The sequence below is a fragment of the Haliaeetus albicilla genome, chromosome 4 (genome assembly GCF_947461875.1).
Source record: "Haliaeetus albicilla chromosome 4, bHalAlb1.1, whole genome shotgun sequence".
NCBI lineage: Eukaryota > Metazoa > Chordata > Aves > Accipitriformes > Accipitridae > Haliaeetus > Haliaeetus albicilla.
In genome coordinates this window covers 15,993,648-16,011,666 of record NC_091486.1, presented here as the reverse complement: position 1 = coordinate 16,011,666, position 18,019 = coordinate 15,993,648, and the positions used below count along the sequence as shown (strand labels likewise).

The following is an 18,019-nucleotide window of genomic DNA, read 5'->3' as shown; positions in this document are numbered from 1 at the left end:
CTAATTGCTTCTAATTGTGGTGTTCTCTGCGCCTATATTGCTTCCAACACAATATAATTCAATGACTTCATAACACCCATCTTGTACATCAGAAAGTAGTGATTCTTATCAGCCAGTCCCACTGTTTTTTCCTTTGTTGTCTCAAGGATTGACATGAGTAGAGTGGATTTTTCAGAAGCAGCTGAGGATGAGCTAACTTTCCTCTCACTGAAGTTGGTAGAAGTTTAACCCCTGCCTTCACTGAAAAATCTACTAAAAAGACAAACATCAAGTTGCTGATGCTGTAAGCGAGATGTAAAACCAAGAGATGATGGAATGAACTGGTTGCTGAAATTCCAGATGGGCAGTCATAAGCTCCTCCCCACTGAGAGTTATTAACATAATTTTGAGAAATTGCAATAAAATCAATGCTCATAATAGTGGCTACAGTGCTGCTCAGGAAGTACAGCAGCCTAACGCTAGAGTTTCAGAGTGGTTAACACTACTGTGCTTTTCAGGCTGTGTACTTGTACAACAGGAAAGGTGCTGTGTGGGTACCTGAAAAGCCAAAACCATCAAGATCTGGTAATTTAGAAGCAATGAAGGATTACAAGGAAAAACTTTTTAACAGTAGCATAGCATAAAAGTGTCTTCCCAAGAAGTGTTGGAAATGTAATTAATTGACATGTTTGAAACAAGGTTGGACAAGACATCAGCAAACATACTGTTAGTGACAAGCTCTCATTAACAATTATGTTGGACAAACAGTGCAACAGGTCTTTCTCTTATTTTCCTCTGTGAATGTCCGTTAATTTTCAATGATCTTGTTATCAATACAGCTGCACTCAGCTGTCCCTCTGAGATCCGAACTTTGACATTCAAGAACTGCTTTTCTTCACAGGACGTTTTAGAAATAAGAAGCTAACCACAGATTTTCCATCCTCTAGTTTGCAAAGGGAAAGGAAAAACAAATCAAGTTTCCTTCTGTGCCCAAAGTAACTGTGATTTACCAAGTACATTAGAACAGAGAGTTAAAAAAAAGTAATAGAGGAAGGGAAGAATTCCAGAGTTACATTTCAGACATTTCCTAATCTACACATGCCTGATATGTTACACTTATTACTTTTACAGATCAGATCTGTGTTTTGCTGGTCACTTCAAAGATTCCCTCTTACGCTCCATCTTTGAAGTGAAGGTAACCATCAGTACAGCTTCTCAAAAAATATATATGTTTGGCTCACTGATCTAGTGAAAGGAAAGTCACAGCCACCAGCAAGCATACCTCTGCGATGGCAAAAGCTACCACCATTCAAAAGTTTGTTTCTTTTCCCTATGCACATTTGGTGTAGAAAGAGCAAAGAGAAACACATCTGCTACTTTTTGTATTTTTAACCACCAAAAAAAAAAAAAACCCCCAGCTATGAAAGAGGCTTGAAAGGAAGTCTTCAGATTAGAAGGGCAGCCCAACACAATGCAGATGCAAGACAAAAGACCTGGTGACAACAATGTTAGAGGAGGAGGAGAGATGTATTCGACCATCTCAGCCACAGTTCTTCCTGCTTGCCAGGGAAAGAATAAGTACTTCCATTTTTAGAAAGAAGGACGTGAGGCATAGAGGCGCTGGGTAACATGCACAAAGTCACACACAACCTGCTAGAAGGGGGAGATTACATTCACATCACGGTAACAGAGCAAGTTCCTTCTTTCAAAAGGCCACCCCTTTGCTTACAAGCAGCAAATGAGCCTAAAAATTATTTAAACATTAGTTTGCTTCAGACAGAGTGGGAGAGCTGACACTGCTCCCTCCTGCATCTCAGCTGACTGAGGGAGAAGTAACTAAGGGCTGGAGGGCAGTAAATTCTTGAACCATTCCAAGACAACAGCAAGACTGTGCACCTGCTTCTGTAGATCAGAAAACCACACAAAAATAATCCCAGCCTTTCTTCTGAAGACCCTCACCATTCAGATCAACTCTTGGGCTTTATTCAAGCACCATTTTCTCTACCTCAAACCTGTCAGCATTTAGAAAAAGATCACACTATTTTCTCAAATTCACATGCACAAATTTAGCTAGGGCTGCTCCCAGAATACAGCTGCCTGCCTCAGAATGAGGTCAAAGTCAATCGTTATACTCTTACAGCTCAATCGGTGTGTACTCTGAAGCCTACTGACAACAATCTGGGAGCTTGCATTTCAGGCATGTTTCAGGACCTATGTAAGAAACATAGCTGCAATCTGGACATGCACACAGATCACTACAGCTAGAAAGCAGTGCAACAGCTGTCTGCAACTTAGCTCCATGACTTGCATATGCCTTTGCAGAGGCATACCTCTGCATAGATTATGCCTACGGTTTTTGAAAATGGGGCTTCAAATACTTTTCCTATTTCACAATACAATAATTGTTTAAAAAAAAAGAAAATCTTTATTCTTTTTTGGTTTGTTTTCATTATATTTTTAGGCAGTGACACTGTAATCATAGATGCAAACCAAGTTGAGTGCCACTAGCTCCTTCTAGCCATTTCCATATCTGGAAACTGTTAAACTAGGCAGATAAGGCTCTCTTTTGCTTTATGTCAACAAATTAGTTATCATTATCTTTTTACGTCTGTCCATACTGTATGGTTTTTTTCCTGTTTACTCAATTTAATGAGCTCTCCCTGCACTTGTGAATTTGCAATGAGAATGAAAAAGCTGTTCTCCAGGCAAAGGTCACTGTTTATTTTTACCTTCCATTATTCCACTTTATTATTTTATTACTTTCTCAGCTTGGTAAAATTTCAAACCACACACAAGCTGAAAGTCATTCAAAACCCAGTAGGAGAGTGCAGCCACATCTTTTACTGTATAACCTGGAATAGTTAAATTCATCCTTGAAAAGCAGGTTTCCTAAATGCTTGTTAGATTGTTCCATAATTCAAAGGTGACAATGCTTTAATTTCAGGGTAATGCTACAGCTTTATGACTTCGCAGTTTATTTAATGGTCCAATTTACTAGGATATTATGCTGCCTGTATTTGGTCCTAGGAGATATTTTTACAGCATGGGACTGCAATGCATTCAGCACATTTTAGACCCTCTGTTTAGCCTCACCCATAGTTCTATCATCTTGCTGAAAGCCTCCAAGTTGCTTTTGACGGCAAACAAATTAAATTGTGGGAAATTAGAGCAGCTGGAAAACTGGCTTTCAATGAGTTCTGTATTGTCTAATTCTCATTTTTATTATTCAACTTGAAATATCTCTGTGGAGCACATTTCACCCATACAAACTGCATCACTCCTTTGTGATTTAGGAGGTTTGTCACAAAACAAGATTATTCAGACTGATTAAATTGCCAACAAGCCAAACATACGGTAAATGCTACATGAGAGAGAGAAAAATTGCTCTGAGAGCTCATATGATGCATTTGTTTCATGGTGCTCTACATTGAATACCAAATATTGTCCTGAAAGCTGTACCTATAACTAGAGGAATAACTACACAAGAGACAGACTCTCCTACTTGAACACTGTACTGTTTTAAGCTCTAGTGGCAGTTCAACCCAGCCGCTCTAACATACATCCCTCAAAGAATATGAAAAGACAATTTTTTATCACAAATAGCTTTAATTCACTGACTCCAAGGAGGTGCTTTCTGAGTGTCCTATGAAACCGATCTTTTTTTTTTTTTTCTATTTACTAGGGGTTTTTTTTCTGCTGGCTGACCCAGCAATATGTGCTTTTGCAGCTTGTTTTGTGCTCATCAGCTTCCTCCTAGTTTCTGATTCAGCCACTTCCAGCCAGTGCAGAAGCGCCGCAATGCATTTCCATGGAAACAATTCTAGGGGGGTTCCCGTCCCCCCAGTCCTGAAAGCAGCCCACTCTCCAATGGTACTGGTAGACTGCACCTGCCAGTGTGCATTCCTCAGGGATGCCCAGCCTGGAACTGTTCCCTGTCTTGTGAACCCTTCCTGGCAGTCAGTAGCCAGCACCAGAAAAGCACCACAACCCCAGCTCCACAGACACGCTGCTCCAGCCCCGGCAGAAAGGGAAGAGCTGGGTTCCCCACTCTTACACCTCAGGCATGAAGCTTGCTCATTCTGAGCCCACGGTTTGAGGTGTCTCTGTCAGCAGAATGACTATGCCAGGCGGCTCGGATGGATGAGAACGGGGCATGTCTTCTGTCACCCCATGCAGCCTCATTCCCCATGTTGTGCTGAAGCCCAGAGATGGCAAACTGTTATCCTGCCAGCCTGCTTCCTGATGATCCTCCATTTCCATATTTCCTCTAATACAGGGTATCTACAACAAGCAGTGAGAAATATTCCTCTCCAAAAATTGCAGAGGCAGTTGCTTAACTACTTCCTAGTGCAAAATGGACACTTCTCCACTGGGCTTACACTCGTTGCACTTGGGACAACAGTGCAGTCCTCTCCGACTCAGTCTCCTTCATCTAAGGTGAGTTTTGAGACAACATAATCACTTTTCTGTTGTTTCATATGCCTTGTGATGGCTCAGACATCTGCATGAACCTGACAGAAAAGAAGCGGAGACCACAGGAGACTTGCCATTCTTCTGATGCTGCACCAGGAGGCTGGGCAGGACATCTGCAGTTTTCCAGCATGGCACTAGAGACCTGTGTCTGGGGCAAATGGATCAACCCCTTGTAACTGAGACAGCTGGAGTGGCTTTTAGAGAGCCACAGCTTACCTCTAACTCCTGAGCACTGCGAATGTGTCAGGAGAGTGATTAAGTTGCAGTAACCCTTGGTTAAAAGGTAAAGGAAAGGTTAGTAAAAAGGTAGAAGAAAACACTACTGTTAGTTCTTCTGTACTAAAGCTTCCTTGGGGCCCTCCTTCAAGTGTGACAATGCAGGCGGCCTGCAGGACTTCTGCTGTGATGCTCATCAGAAACACAACAATTTTGCTGAAAACAGCAAGGCAGCTGTTGACAGAGCAATGCCTTTGACATAATATAAGCACTAGAGGTTTTTCATTTTATAAAGTTCTGGAATACTTAATGAAAAAACAACCAAACAAACCAAAAGTATATAAATTGTCAGAACTACAGCATGCCAAAAGACCTGTAGAGTTTGAGGATATAAACTGTAAATCTTTAAGGACTGTCTTTAATCTAAGCAGTAGTAAATAATTCGTAAAGGATTCCCATTCATTGTTTTCTACAGTGATAGTCAATCACAATTAAAGACAGTAAGCTGCAAGGTACACTCATTAAAAAAAAAAACACAACAAAAAAAACCCCGAACAGCAAGCAAACAAAAAAGGCACTCCCAAATATTTCCTTAAGAGGTTCAAAGCTGTAAAATCTTTTCTAGCTCATTCTGAGAATCTCAGGGAGTTTTATCATTTAAGTTCTTGTCCCATGAGTACATACTTGCAGGTAATAAAACCAGAATTAAGGGCATGACCTCCGCCTCCTCCTTCTCCTCTCTGTTATTGCCTCAGCCTAACGAGTGGCAGCCCTCCTTTCCACGTGAGAGTCTTCCAAGTCCACAGGAAACGTAACAAGGGTTGAATCACATAGTGACTTCTATAGCAATGTAATTCCTATACAAAGTAAAAGGAGATGGTATCTTATGGAAAATGGATTAATAAATTATATAAGCAGATGAACTGAGATTCTTTTGTGGAAACAAAGGGAAGGTGGATGCCATGGGCAGTAATACCACCAGTTCCACGATTATTTTGGGAACACCAGTGGGGATCCCTACTGCAAGGACTGAGGCCCATCCAGCTCTGCTTTGTAGTAGTCCATCTCTTTGTTACTCCATTCTGCTCCTTATTCACAGCAAAGTGAGTAAAGTTGAACTGCCACAGTAATTTCCTCAAATAGCTGATCAAATATCATACTGTAAGTAGGACTATTCAGACACTTAAAGTATTTAGACACTTCAGCTACAAACACAACTTGTATCCTCCAGAATTCAACCCCTTTACATGATGTGGAATATGTACTATATGGAAGAATAAAATCTTGATCACTGTTAGCTGAGTGAAAAGAAAAGACCAGAGGTAATTTATAAAAAATTGCAAGTATAACTTGGGCAACCTCCTTCACATCCTCTTAGAATCCCTTACGTTATCTGACATTTAAATACAGTTTCTATACAGTTTTCTGAGATAGAGAAAATAAAGCTTTGCTTTTCTTGCATCAGAAAAATAGGCAGTATTTGCATTTTGAGAGGAGACTGCAAAACAGAGATGATCCACAAGAAGGAGAGATATATTTTTGTTCAGTAATGATTTTTTCATTATAGCAGTTTCAAAAACAGGTCTTGTACTAATGGCAAGATGTCGGATAAGGACTCTTTCCCCAGTCTGCAGCCCTGGAGGAAAAAAAGGGAAGAAAATAAAAGATGGCAAACTATTTGAGGACTGGACAAATATCTGGCTAAGACAAAATTAACCATTGATCTAGTCATGGCAATTTCTAAGCATTATAGATTTGAAAGCCCAGGTCTGCATACAGTAAAACAGAATCAGTAAAGAAGTACAGTGACAGAAAAATTCAAGTGTATTGTAAGCGAATCTTTCAGATAGCAAGGGTAAAATTTACTCCAGAGGAGGTAAGGAAAGGTTATTACGAACACTTTCGATACAGGGCAGCAAAACAAGTATATGGATGTAGATTGCATGTCTACAGACTTTGCACTGGAGAATATGATTATAAGCGTTTAAGTAGTACTCCAGACAGATCAATACATTTCTAAGCAACAAGAGAAAAAGAATAAGCCTCACAATGATAGAAAGACTGCCAAACCAAAGGTTCAGAGGGCCCATTAGCCATTTTCTGTATTGATTGTTATCAGTCACTTCAGTGGGAAGTGAAGATTAATTCAACTGGGGTAATTATCAAACAATCAACCTACAGGGAAAATTTATTTCCCAGCGCTGGTGGTTGTTCATTCCCCCAAAGCATGACAGGATACATTCTGTCTACTTTATGCAAAGAAGTATGGGTGTAGAGCACCATGGATGATGGGAGAACACAGGTAAAGCAAGCAGAGCTAGTTCACATTCCCATGCAGATGGCCCTGGAAACAGGCTAGCTATGTTCCCGTGGTGCTGAAGGCAGTCATCCCAAATTAATAATCCCTGCACAGACCCACGCAAATCCTCATGGTATCTCTTATAGCATCCAACTACATATGATCATGGTTTGGGCACATACACCTGGTTCACCTCCCTCATGCACATGCATATTTGGTGTGGATTCCTCATTGTTTCTTACAGCTGATGAATTTCCCTGTGCCAGTGACTTTGCTTTGTGAATAATGGTATATAAAGCGAAGAAAACATTATGTTAATAAGGTGTTGTCTTTTTTTTTTTTTAATCTGGTTTTGAGTTTGTTGTCTTTGACTGTCATTGAAGAGTCTCTTTATTCCTATTGTAATAAAATGCAAATGAACATCGCTTCTGTCAATGAGGCCCATTCACTTTGGGTCTTCCCAATCTAAATAGCCCTGGATTATTTACTTTCAACCTCTCTTTGTACAGATATCTTTCTATGCCTTTAAGTAGGTACATTACTATTCCTAACAACCTCCTATTTCAACAACATATTTTACTTTTACTAGAAATAAACAGCCTTCGAGATAAGATCCTTCTAAAGCGCTTCACACATTCTTTCCTTTTCTTGACCAACTTAAATAATAGCATGTCATCTACAATTTTTGTCACCTTGCTTTTTCAGATACTTCTCCAGACAGTGAATAAATACATTTACCCGCTCTGGTATCAGCACATATCCTGTGACACACTACTCTTAAATTTCTTATGATGCTGAAAATTGACTTTATATTTTTTAATACTTTTTTCCTCTTTTTTTCTCCCTGCAAACTTTCCCTTCCCTTGTTTCTCTCTCCCTCTTTGTATGATTGTCCAATTCCCTCTCAACACACACAAACACAATTTTCTGATTTCTTCAGAATTTTTATTCAGCAGTGGGCTGTTAAAGTTGACAGGCTGCAGAGAAATCACTGGGACCATAGACACAATAACTTAACTTGTAAAGTTGATATTTCCCATATCCACATCACGTATTGGATGCCTATGACCAGACACCAACAGGTGAGAAAGCTGGTATTAATCTGCCCTGGTTAATAACTGGCTACAAACAAGATCTTTATCTGTTCAATTAAACAGGTAAAAATTAGAAAGAACTTTAAAGAACTGTAAGTGAACGTTAAGGAACAACACTGTTCTCTAAATGCAATGATGCTGCTCGTTGTTGATGATCTGATCCCTTCTTTGAATTCATCCTTCACAGACTCAAGGCACCGTAATTCCCCGAAGTCATTAGCTCACTGCAACTCTACTTTGAAGAGCACTAAATGAGTCATATCCCTGGATTTTACATTCCACCTCCAAATTCTTCAGCCTGAACACATTTTGGGCATAAAGAGGTTACCACTTCTTGAACTGTATACAAAAAGAAATGCCAGCCTGAGTAAAAGCAAATCTTCATTTAGACCAGGAGCCCACCTCTGCCTTTGAGGGTGAACAGATACCCAGGGAAGCAAGAGAAGTGAAAGGTTTTCCTGACACTCATTCCCATTTCTCAGCGATCTTTGCCTCACAGCTGCCTGAGCTGGGAACTGCAACTAAATCTCCATGTTTAATTGCACCTTCTAAATCCACCAGACAAAACTGGGGCTTTTTCCAGCTTGTTTTTTTCCTTCTGTTGATACATTGGCCTCCTTGATGTCCTGTGGTAGTAAGTTTCAAGTTAAATTATTCATTGCATCAGGAAAAAGAAAACAAACAAAAAAACCCCAACAAATCCTGCTATCTAATAATGTAACTGTCCCTTAGCTCCTATATGTTGAAAAAGAACCAATCCCTATTTGTGTTCTCTATGCCATATATGATCTCAATGCTTTCCTGTGACAGTTCCCTTCACCAGCTTTTTAATTTGTTTAGTCTCCCATACATGGAAGCCATCCATGCTTCTGACCATTTACATTTTCCTTTCACAGGAGTTGTGGTATGGATTTATGTCACTGAACAATAATGTTGACTTTTGTGTCTCTGTTCCTTGTATGTTCCCAATATAACAACATAGAATTTCATTTTTTGACTTTCCCTGAATATTGATACTTTCAGAAGACTATGCAGAAGCATTACCTGAAAAAAGTAACAAATTCAGAATCCATCCCTGTGTACGTTATTTTTTTCCATACTTTGCACTTAATCTATTACTGTAAACAATTTTTTTACCAGCATAACAGTAAGGTATGTTCTCAGAGAGAAAAGAAGCTCTTGTGATTAAGGCACCCAAACCACATTTAGATGATACAGGAACATAACCCAATTGTACCTCAAACTCTCTGGACAACTGTAAAATAGTAATTTCTTTCTGTATCTCAAGTCCTCTTTTATGCAATAGGAATAATAAAGATGCCTGTGACAAATGACCTTTCCCCACCTCAAATGATGCATCTAGGGGAAAAGAAGTAATACGAAAAAGTTTTCCAGGCTAGGACATTCTGTCCGTTTTCCCCACCTCCACTTTTCTCGTAACCAAAACAAAAATAAGTATGTCAGCAAGTTCATTACAGCTAGAGAGAAAATCAGGTATATGCCTTCTGGACTTCTGCCAGCTAAAATTTATTTGAGGAAAGCAGATGCTTTCTGCAAGGAGTTTGTCAAAAATCCTACTTCTTCAGCAGAGATAAAAAGCACTGACAATATTTTGATCACACGTATTTATATGGTAAATAATAAAAATAAGCACATTTCCCATACTGGAGATCAAGGAAGGATATTCAGACGGAAAGGTGAAATTCTAGTTTCAATTCTTACGAGATTCCACAACATTGAAAGAGACACATCTTATTAAATATTTGTTACACTTGAATAAAAAACATACTTAATAATTAACAGGTGTGCATTTAATTAACATAATGATTGCCCAATTAAATCAAAATGAAAATTTAATTTGAGACACTTTAAGTACAAGGAGATTAAGGATAAAATACGAATACCCTGAGTCCTTAGTTTTCAGGACTGAGTGTGGAGATAGTATGTGGCAAAGTAGCTCAACCAGAATTAGCAATTTAGAAGGGGTAATAAAATATTCTTTCATCTGCACCTGGCCACAGGAAGGAAAAAATGCCAAACAGGAGACAGTCTAGGAAATGTCCTCTCCATTTCTAAAATAAAAAAGCAGAAAGGAGGCTCTACCATCTACCTCAACCCACAATATGGGCTATGTCTTTTTTTCTCATACCCTTGGCATGACTGTCCTATAGACAAAATAGGACCTACTTAAGGGGAGAATTTGCCAAACAGGTATATTCATTTGAAAAATTTTTTATTTTAAAACTACAGAACTATAAGTTTGAGAAGTCTCAACAAAGAGGTCACCTTGCCAGGCTCTTGCTCCTCTACCTGTCTCTTTGGTGTCCCTCCTCCTAAGAACATCATGCCCTCTCCTCCACACAGATGCCTAGGACAATCAGGGGTTTTATCCTCTGGGACATCAAAGGCAGCACACTCATATAAGGGACAGTATTCCTGCTTAAGTCAGACTGGAAGGGTTTACAGCTAGCTCAGTGCAAGGAGTTTAATAATTCTTCCCAGATCTACTGTTCTAGTAAAGCAGAGAAACCATTCACAGTTACAAAAGAAGGTCTGAATTCTAAGTTTCTACATCTTTAGTAAAAAGTACAAACATCTCATTAAAAGTTACAATATGAAAAATACATCAGCAGTGACCTTTAAAAGGTGCAAATACCATTGTAAACACCACTTAGCAACAGTACAAGGTGAGTCCTTCAAACTTAAAGTTTAAAAATTGCTTTTACATGGATCCTATTCAAGGAAACACCTCAGAGTTGAACCGCAATTACTACCAGTTCTCTTCTTTTTCCCACTACTGAGACACCCATGACTGCGGGGTCTTCTTAGTAGTACAATGAAAGACATACCAGCAACATTAGAGGCAACATAAAGTACCAAAGACAAGGTTAGATCGTTACCTGTTATATTGCAAAATACACGGAGTGGTCCAAGTGGTCCACTTCCATCAGAATCGATGTAGAAGAAACCTGATGTCTTCCCTTGGTGTCTATAAGCCTCACAAGATTTTTCATAGATAGCTTAAAAAGAGAGAGAAAGAGATTGTATCATATAAACAAGGAGAAAACAGACAGACACATTTTATACATGAGCGCTGCTTTAATCATTGTCATAACATAAACTGTTGGTTCACTGCTGATTAGCATGTGAAAGAGTTTACTGCGGTTGGACCTAAGTCCATGCCCAGAATTAGGCATGTATTTAACTACTTCCTTGAACTTAATATGTTCTGGCTTTAAAGATAAAGGTATTGGCCTTATTTTGGATTAAAGTATGTAAAGACTTAAGTAAACGGATATGAACTTTCAAACACACCACCATCTAGTTATGGAGTGATACATACAGGCATCTGTATAATGATATTTCAAAGACAGACATATATACACACGTGTACATGATTTACTACCTAGGCATGCACTCAAGCCTTGTCAATACCGAAGACAGGTATTTTTGTCAGTCTTCAGCTTCCCTGAAGGATATTGTTAACAGGTAACTACAAGGCCCTACCACTGTCTACTGCACAAGCGAAAACAAGCCATTGTTCCTTAGCAGAAAAGGTCAAGGTCAGATACGGTCTCCATCCTGGGTGACAATTTTATGCTTTAGACCTTTTTTTTTTATACAACCAACTCTTCCTCTCTGCCTATCAGTATTCTTCTTTTGGAGGATTAGTACCCATGAAAATGCCAAGTGGCTAATAAAACAAGCACAGCAGGTCACCAAGAACAAGAACAGGAGGAAAAACTCCCACAGGTCAGTGCAATTCCTTGTAGCTGAGGCATGTTTTCAGGCAAGTTATCGTAACTTCACATGGGGCAAAGAGAAAACCTCTCCAGAGAGGCAGTTGTGAGGTATCAGAGTCACATGTATGATCCTGGATCTTGAACAACAGTAACCTTAAATCTCATTGCAGGAGGATCGATTTTTTTTCCACCTACTTAAACACTTACCTGATTATACTCACAAGGTTATGCTCTGTAACAGCTTATGATTGTTCAACTAATTGTCAGCAAATACAATAAAAAACACAGATTGACTTAGCAGATAGATCAAGACTTCCTTTTTTCTTCCCATGAGATGAAGTTATTTGGAAGACACAGTAATGGAAATGCAAGCAAACAGAATTACCCCTAATCTTCAAGTAAGCTTTTGGGTGCTCCCAGTAGCCAGACACACAGAAATATACTTGGACATCATCTTTGGCTGCTGCAAGTTCAAATCTATCTTTTTCTTACCTCTTAATTTTAAAAGCAAATTTAGCTACCATTTGCACATTTTTACATGATTATACAGTAAACACTGGACTCACACAGATTGGGATATACTCAGGGGAACTTATGAATAACTCATTTGTTAGCCACTACAAATCTTTTTTCCAAGCTCCCCACTCTTCAGGCAGCAGGGCAGTACAGTTAAACTTGATATGGCATAATATCTGCCGTGTCGAGGTTGTAAATAAAATTGCAAAGTTCCCAGTGCCTTTCATCTGGAAAGAACTCAAGGAGATTTACAGACCAACTGCAGGGAGAGCACTTCTCACCCCTTCTGAAATGCGGTCCCAGCCTCTCCCACAGAAGGGAGCAATTGCTCTGCACCAGCAGGAATAGTTCCTCATTCCCACTTCTGTGCACACATGGACTCACATCCTTCCTTTCTCCTCAATCTCTAAAAATGGTTTCTCTAGTGAAACAAATTTCAGAAAGACTTAAATAGCCAGCCTGAAGTAGCCTCATCTGACTACTACCCTGAAGAATGCTATAAGATAGTTCTTTACTCAGTTTATAATGAAATTTGGACACTTCTTCACTTCTGCCAACAAGACAGAATCACAGTTCTAGGGGCTCCCATCCCAAACGTTCTATGAATTAAGAGTCTTGCCAGTCAGTCACTTGTACCACTTGCTGAAATATGCTTTCCCCTTGTACGTTTCTCTCTTGACCAGGTATCTTTAGCAGGCAGAACATCACTAAGTGCTGAATATGCACAGCATTATCCTTCCTGGAGTTAAGAAGCTGCTTAAGGCACTCAGCACCTGGTGAGACAGTGCTTTAATTAGTATCCATCCTATAATAAGAAAGCTTCTTCCTGACAGTCATTAGCCTGATGTAGAAAGCACTGTAGGAGTCCAGAAGATCTCTAAATACCCTCTCTGATAGTTGGCCAAGAGTATATGTTAAATGCAAATAAAATAAAATCCCCAAACCAGAACCCATTTTTCCACTATTCACAACCTGAGGGGCCAACAGAATGTCCCTCAGTTGCCAAAGTGCTGACAAAAGCAACTGGGATATGGAGGGTCAGGAGAGAGACCGTAACAGGCAGTTAAGTAAGCAATCAAGGAATCATGGTTTGATCAATTTACAAAGTTCTCAAACTGCAGTTTACTTAGTGAATTTGCTGTCATCATCATTACAGGACACTTTATCTTGCCTCATTAGGGAATATGCCAATTGCTTCCCCTGAATTGTTTGCTGAGTAGTTTTTGAGACAAAGGATGGTGCAAGGGGCAGAGACATAAAACTAATGTTGTCAGTGAACTGGCACAGCTAGAAACTCATTCTTCATCACAAACTTTTTCTTACTAAGTGTTTTGCTTCTTCTTGACTGTCATTTTGGCTGGAGCCCAGACATACTTTTTTCAAATTAATAAGGAAAGAAATGAAGATTCAGCCATTAATAATGTGGGCATATGCAAACAGAGATGATCTACTCACCTTTAGATGGCCCCTTTGTCAGTGTAACTTTGGAAAGGAAAGGCTGTATAGATCTAGAAATCACACTAGGGGTGCTCAAGTGGTGTAAATCTGAAAGGATGCACAAGCTTCAGTGAAACTACAGTTATGTCTGCCAGGAGAAAATCCATCCTGGTATGTTTTCCTTCTGGTTATATGAGAATTCGAGCAGTAAATACTAGGGAGTAGCAGAAGAAGTCAGAAAAGGCTATGCACCTCGAGCTCTAGCACATAAAACATATTCTAACTATCATGACTTCGAGAAAAGCTGTTTTGGTGGACAGTTTATTTTGTAGCTGTATGCTCGAAGTTTCGCATGTCTGTATCTTAAGCATTTGGTACTGCATACTTCTAGAGTGGATGGGCCATTGCTTTTAGTTCTCTATTTTGCTATTTTATGCTGTATAATGCATCAAGGATAAAATGGTATTTGTTTTCCAGTCACTGGCAGATGCCCCCACAGACATTTCAAGTACACCATCCATTCCAAGCTCGCTTAATGTCATTGCAGGCTGAGCCAATCGCTTGTTTCAGAACAAAGTTACGCAATTCCATTTGCTGAAAAAGGCCCTATTACTCCAGTGACAACAACTTGAAGCTGTCTTTATGGTTCAAGGAAAGACAAGATCACTTTGCAGTCATTCTTCTCTTTATGCAATCAGAAATATCATACAAGAATAAAAACCAGACGAACAGTCAGCTGTGACTGTAAAGACCCCCGAGCCTTAACTTTGAAAACTGCCTTCATATTTATTTTCTGTTTTGTGCCAGGCTTCTCTGATGTAGATAGAGATGTGGTTGTTTTGGGAACAGTAGGAAACCATTATTGTAGTTGTCATTAAAGAGTCACCAACCATTTATGCATGTAATAGGGCCTCACTTTCAAAAAGCAAGCAGCAAGTGTAATCATGAAACTGTTGACAAATGCATACATTTTAATGTCAACCAACATTTGCAGTAATTACACCTTTTTAATAAAGGAGAGGTATTCATCAGTTCATTCAGAGTAGAACCCATCAACAATTTTCAAGCATTATTTTTAAATTAAAAAAAAAATCACAAACAAAACCCAGTGATTTTGTTCCTTTCTGTGAAGCATTTTAACAGTGTTTATACTTTCACTTCTTTGGGTTTGTTTTCAAATTTTAAAACATTCACCAAAATCAGACTAAAACAACAAAGATAATGTTCTTTATAGGTTGCTCATGCAAAGCTTGTTTTCTCTTTAAAATGCTTAATCAAGCACTTTTTTGAAAACATAATTTCAAAAATGAAACCTCTAAGTTGTCTTTTGTCTCAAAGAAAGAAGATCAGTTTTCCTTCTCCCACCCTCCCACACTTTTTTGGGACTAATTTTGACTTATACCAGCCATTGAAGATAAAATGATAGTTTCCAGCAACATTTGTTTCACTGAGTCAGAACCACTGAAAATCACCCTTTATGACTTTCAGCCCCTGCTGTGTTTCCTCAGGCCCTTTTGGGAACAAGCTGCACTGCCATGCAGCAATAGCACTGCAGTTCCTGCCACCCAATTCCCACAGGCATTCGGGATGAAGCTGTTTGCTTCATGGAGTTGCATCACGCTAGTGCTCGATGGAAAGAGATGTCAGCAGCGTGCGTGAACCCGTGCTACCCCCCTGCAAGTATGGCTTGAACCTCAGTCAGGTATGGCAGGTAAAAACATTAGGGTAAACTACAGCACAAGGCAAATAACGAAGTGTGAAAGGTGTCATAGGGGCAGAGTTTGGCTGATGGGTAACGGTATTGCTGGTAACAGTGGCTATTCCAGGAAGACAAAAGAAGAAACAGCTTGACTCCAAGGTCCCAGATTTAGTAAGGGAAACCGGACATCAGAAATATCCATTTTACTTGGTCACAAAGAGACTGGATGTCTTTTATTGCCCCTTTTTTTTTTTTTTTCCCCCTTTTTTTCCCCCAAAATTACTTATATGCTATAACATTGGACCCTGTGCTGACATTTTTGCAGTGCTCTTTAAGGAACTTTTTTAAAGGCTACTGCTGTGTTTCACAAAGAAATTTAAAATCCTCCCAGAGTTAGCTACTGAAACTGATGCAGCCTGAGAGCCCCATTCTTCATACCAAGTGCTATTTCCCTAAGTACTATATGTGCTCTTGCCTTCCCGCTAGGATAAGCCGTGCTGATGGTGTTCAGGCATGCACAATACTGACAGAGTTCAAGATATCTATCTCCCAACCCCTTATAATCCTCTGTGAAACACATATACCCAATTTCTCCCTCAGGTATCTCTTTCAGACTTAAGTATCTCAAATTAAACTAGCTTTTCAGATCAACAGCTCATCCCATCAGGGCATTCATTTTGAACACTGCTTTACTCACTGATCATGAGGGCCATCTTTTCCTTTAGTTCTCACTTCTCATCTTCCCAGGTGCTTAAGAAATGGTTTGTCAAACTTTGATCAGCACTTACAAAATAAACACTTTATCCCCAGTCAGATCAAAGTCACCCAATTCTACATGTTCTCTTGTACCTCCTGGGATATAAAGATTTATAAGCTCAAAAATCAAAATTATGGATCTGAAGCATACACATCCCATATTTTTTCAAGCCACACACACTACAGCCTTACAGAAACATCCTAGCAAAACTATAAATACGCACTTTGACTGATCAAGTTTCAAGCTATAGATCCATGATTCAGACTTCAGTGCCAGAAAGTCATGAAGAGATTTTAATGTCATTATAACAACCTATTTTGACCTTTTGTGTAAAATCAACTATGGAATTTCATTTTCTAATTCCTGCACCAAGAACCTTGTGGCTGGTCAGCCAGAGCACACACAGTAGCTCTCTGCACCCCACAGTCACGTCCAAGAGGGTGGGGGTCCCTCTTGGCTTGGCTCTGCAGCTGAAACTTCAGCCTTGATTCCATATGCTGCGAGAGCCTGACAGGTTTTAAATATGAACAATTTCATCACTGTTCAGCTCTCTGAAGTATCTCGAACCTGTTAATCCAACTGTTTTAATTACAGTCCTTAAACCAGAAGAGATTGTACCCCTGCCGTAGCTGCAATCTTTATCAGCACATGGCTGAGCACAAACATTCACAAGGTCAAACTTCCATCGTTTCCAATAAAACATCTTTTTATTCATTTTTTCACTGACTACCTGTTACTACAGTGACATTTGGCTTCCAATCTTACTTTTGCCCTATCCAGTTCACCTGCAGTCTCCATGATAGCCTTCACTGAGCACAGGCTTACAGTTCATTGTAGAGCTCCCTGGCAGATAAGCCTTTAGCTGGCCTCAGCTTTCCCGAGTACTCAACAACTCTGTTTCCTTTGCCCCCATGTTGTTAACTTATAAAACCTTTCCTCTCTCTCAGACCACTTTAATTTCATTTTTCACCTCCAGTTCCATTTCAGCTCAAAAAAAAAAAACCAAACACCAGCCAACCAACCAAAAAAAAAAACCCAAGACTGTTCTTTGTGCAAAGAACTGAACTTCTGTACATAATCCCCAGGGAGCAACATATTTAAAGTCCTTGCTCTTCAATGGACGAATTAACTTGTTATTTACCCAGTGAGATGCACCCCCTACCCATATTTAAAATAGTGCTGGCTGTTGGACTTAATGCAAAGGTTACAGTATCCAGACTTTAGTTTTACTACTGGGAGACCAGGCAAAGTAAACGTCTCTCCCCACCACCCAGAAGTACATTACTGGCACAGATAAAACCCAAAGCGTAAATTCCAAATCAAAAGCAATTTCTTAGGTTGTGTTTTTTTTTTATCAGAGGACTCTGACCTTTTCAAATTTAATGGACACCAAGATAATTTTCCTCAAAAAAATAAAATTAATTAAATGTAAACCTTAAAATTTCCCAATATTTCTTTCCTATTGTACAGACAATTACTTTGGAAATTGATCACACACATTTCATTGCAAATACTGTGAGCTGGAGATTCAGATTTTCAGCTGTACTAGTTATGATTACCAAAATGAATCTTGTAGTATTGCTGTTTCTAGATTAGATTCTCATAATGTAATGAAAGTAGCTGATAATTTTCAATTTTTCAGAGGGAGATAACATTTTATGGTGATATAATAAATAAAATACATTAAAGAGACCTAAAGAATTTTAATTCTTGATTTCATTGGGAGGTGTTGACATTGTCCGCTCCTCAGCTAAAATTCAGCAGCGAGATGCATGTTGCTCTTACCACTTCTAACAATTGCACAGT

The 18,019-nt window shown here is 39.3% G+C and overlaps 1 protein-coding gene across 2 annotated transcripts in view; it reads right to left on the bottom strand.

The window, feature by feature from the left end:
- CNTNAP5 (contactin associated protein family member 5) overlaps positions 1-18,019 on the bottom strand; it is a 303,884-nt gene that overhangs the window by 97,346 nt on the left and 188,519 nt on the right. For both annotated transcript variants that reach the window (XM_069781056.1, XM_069781057.1), the window contains exon 12: positions 10,962-11,081. In XM_069781056.1, coding sequence (XP_069637157.1) covers positions 10,962-11,081 — 120 coding nt within the window. The remainder of the gene's footprint in view (positions 1-10,961; positions 11,082-18,019) is intronic.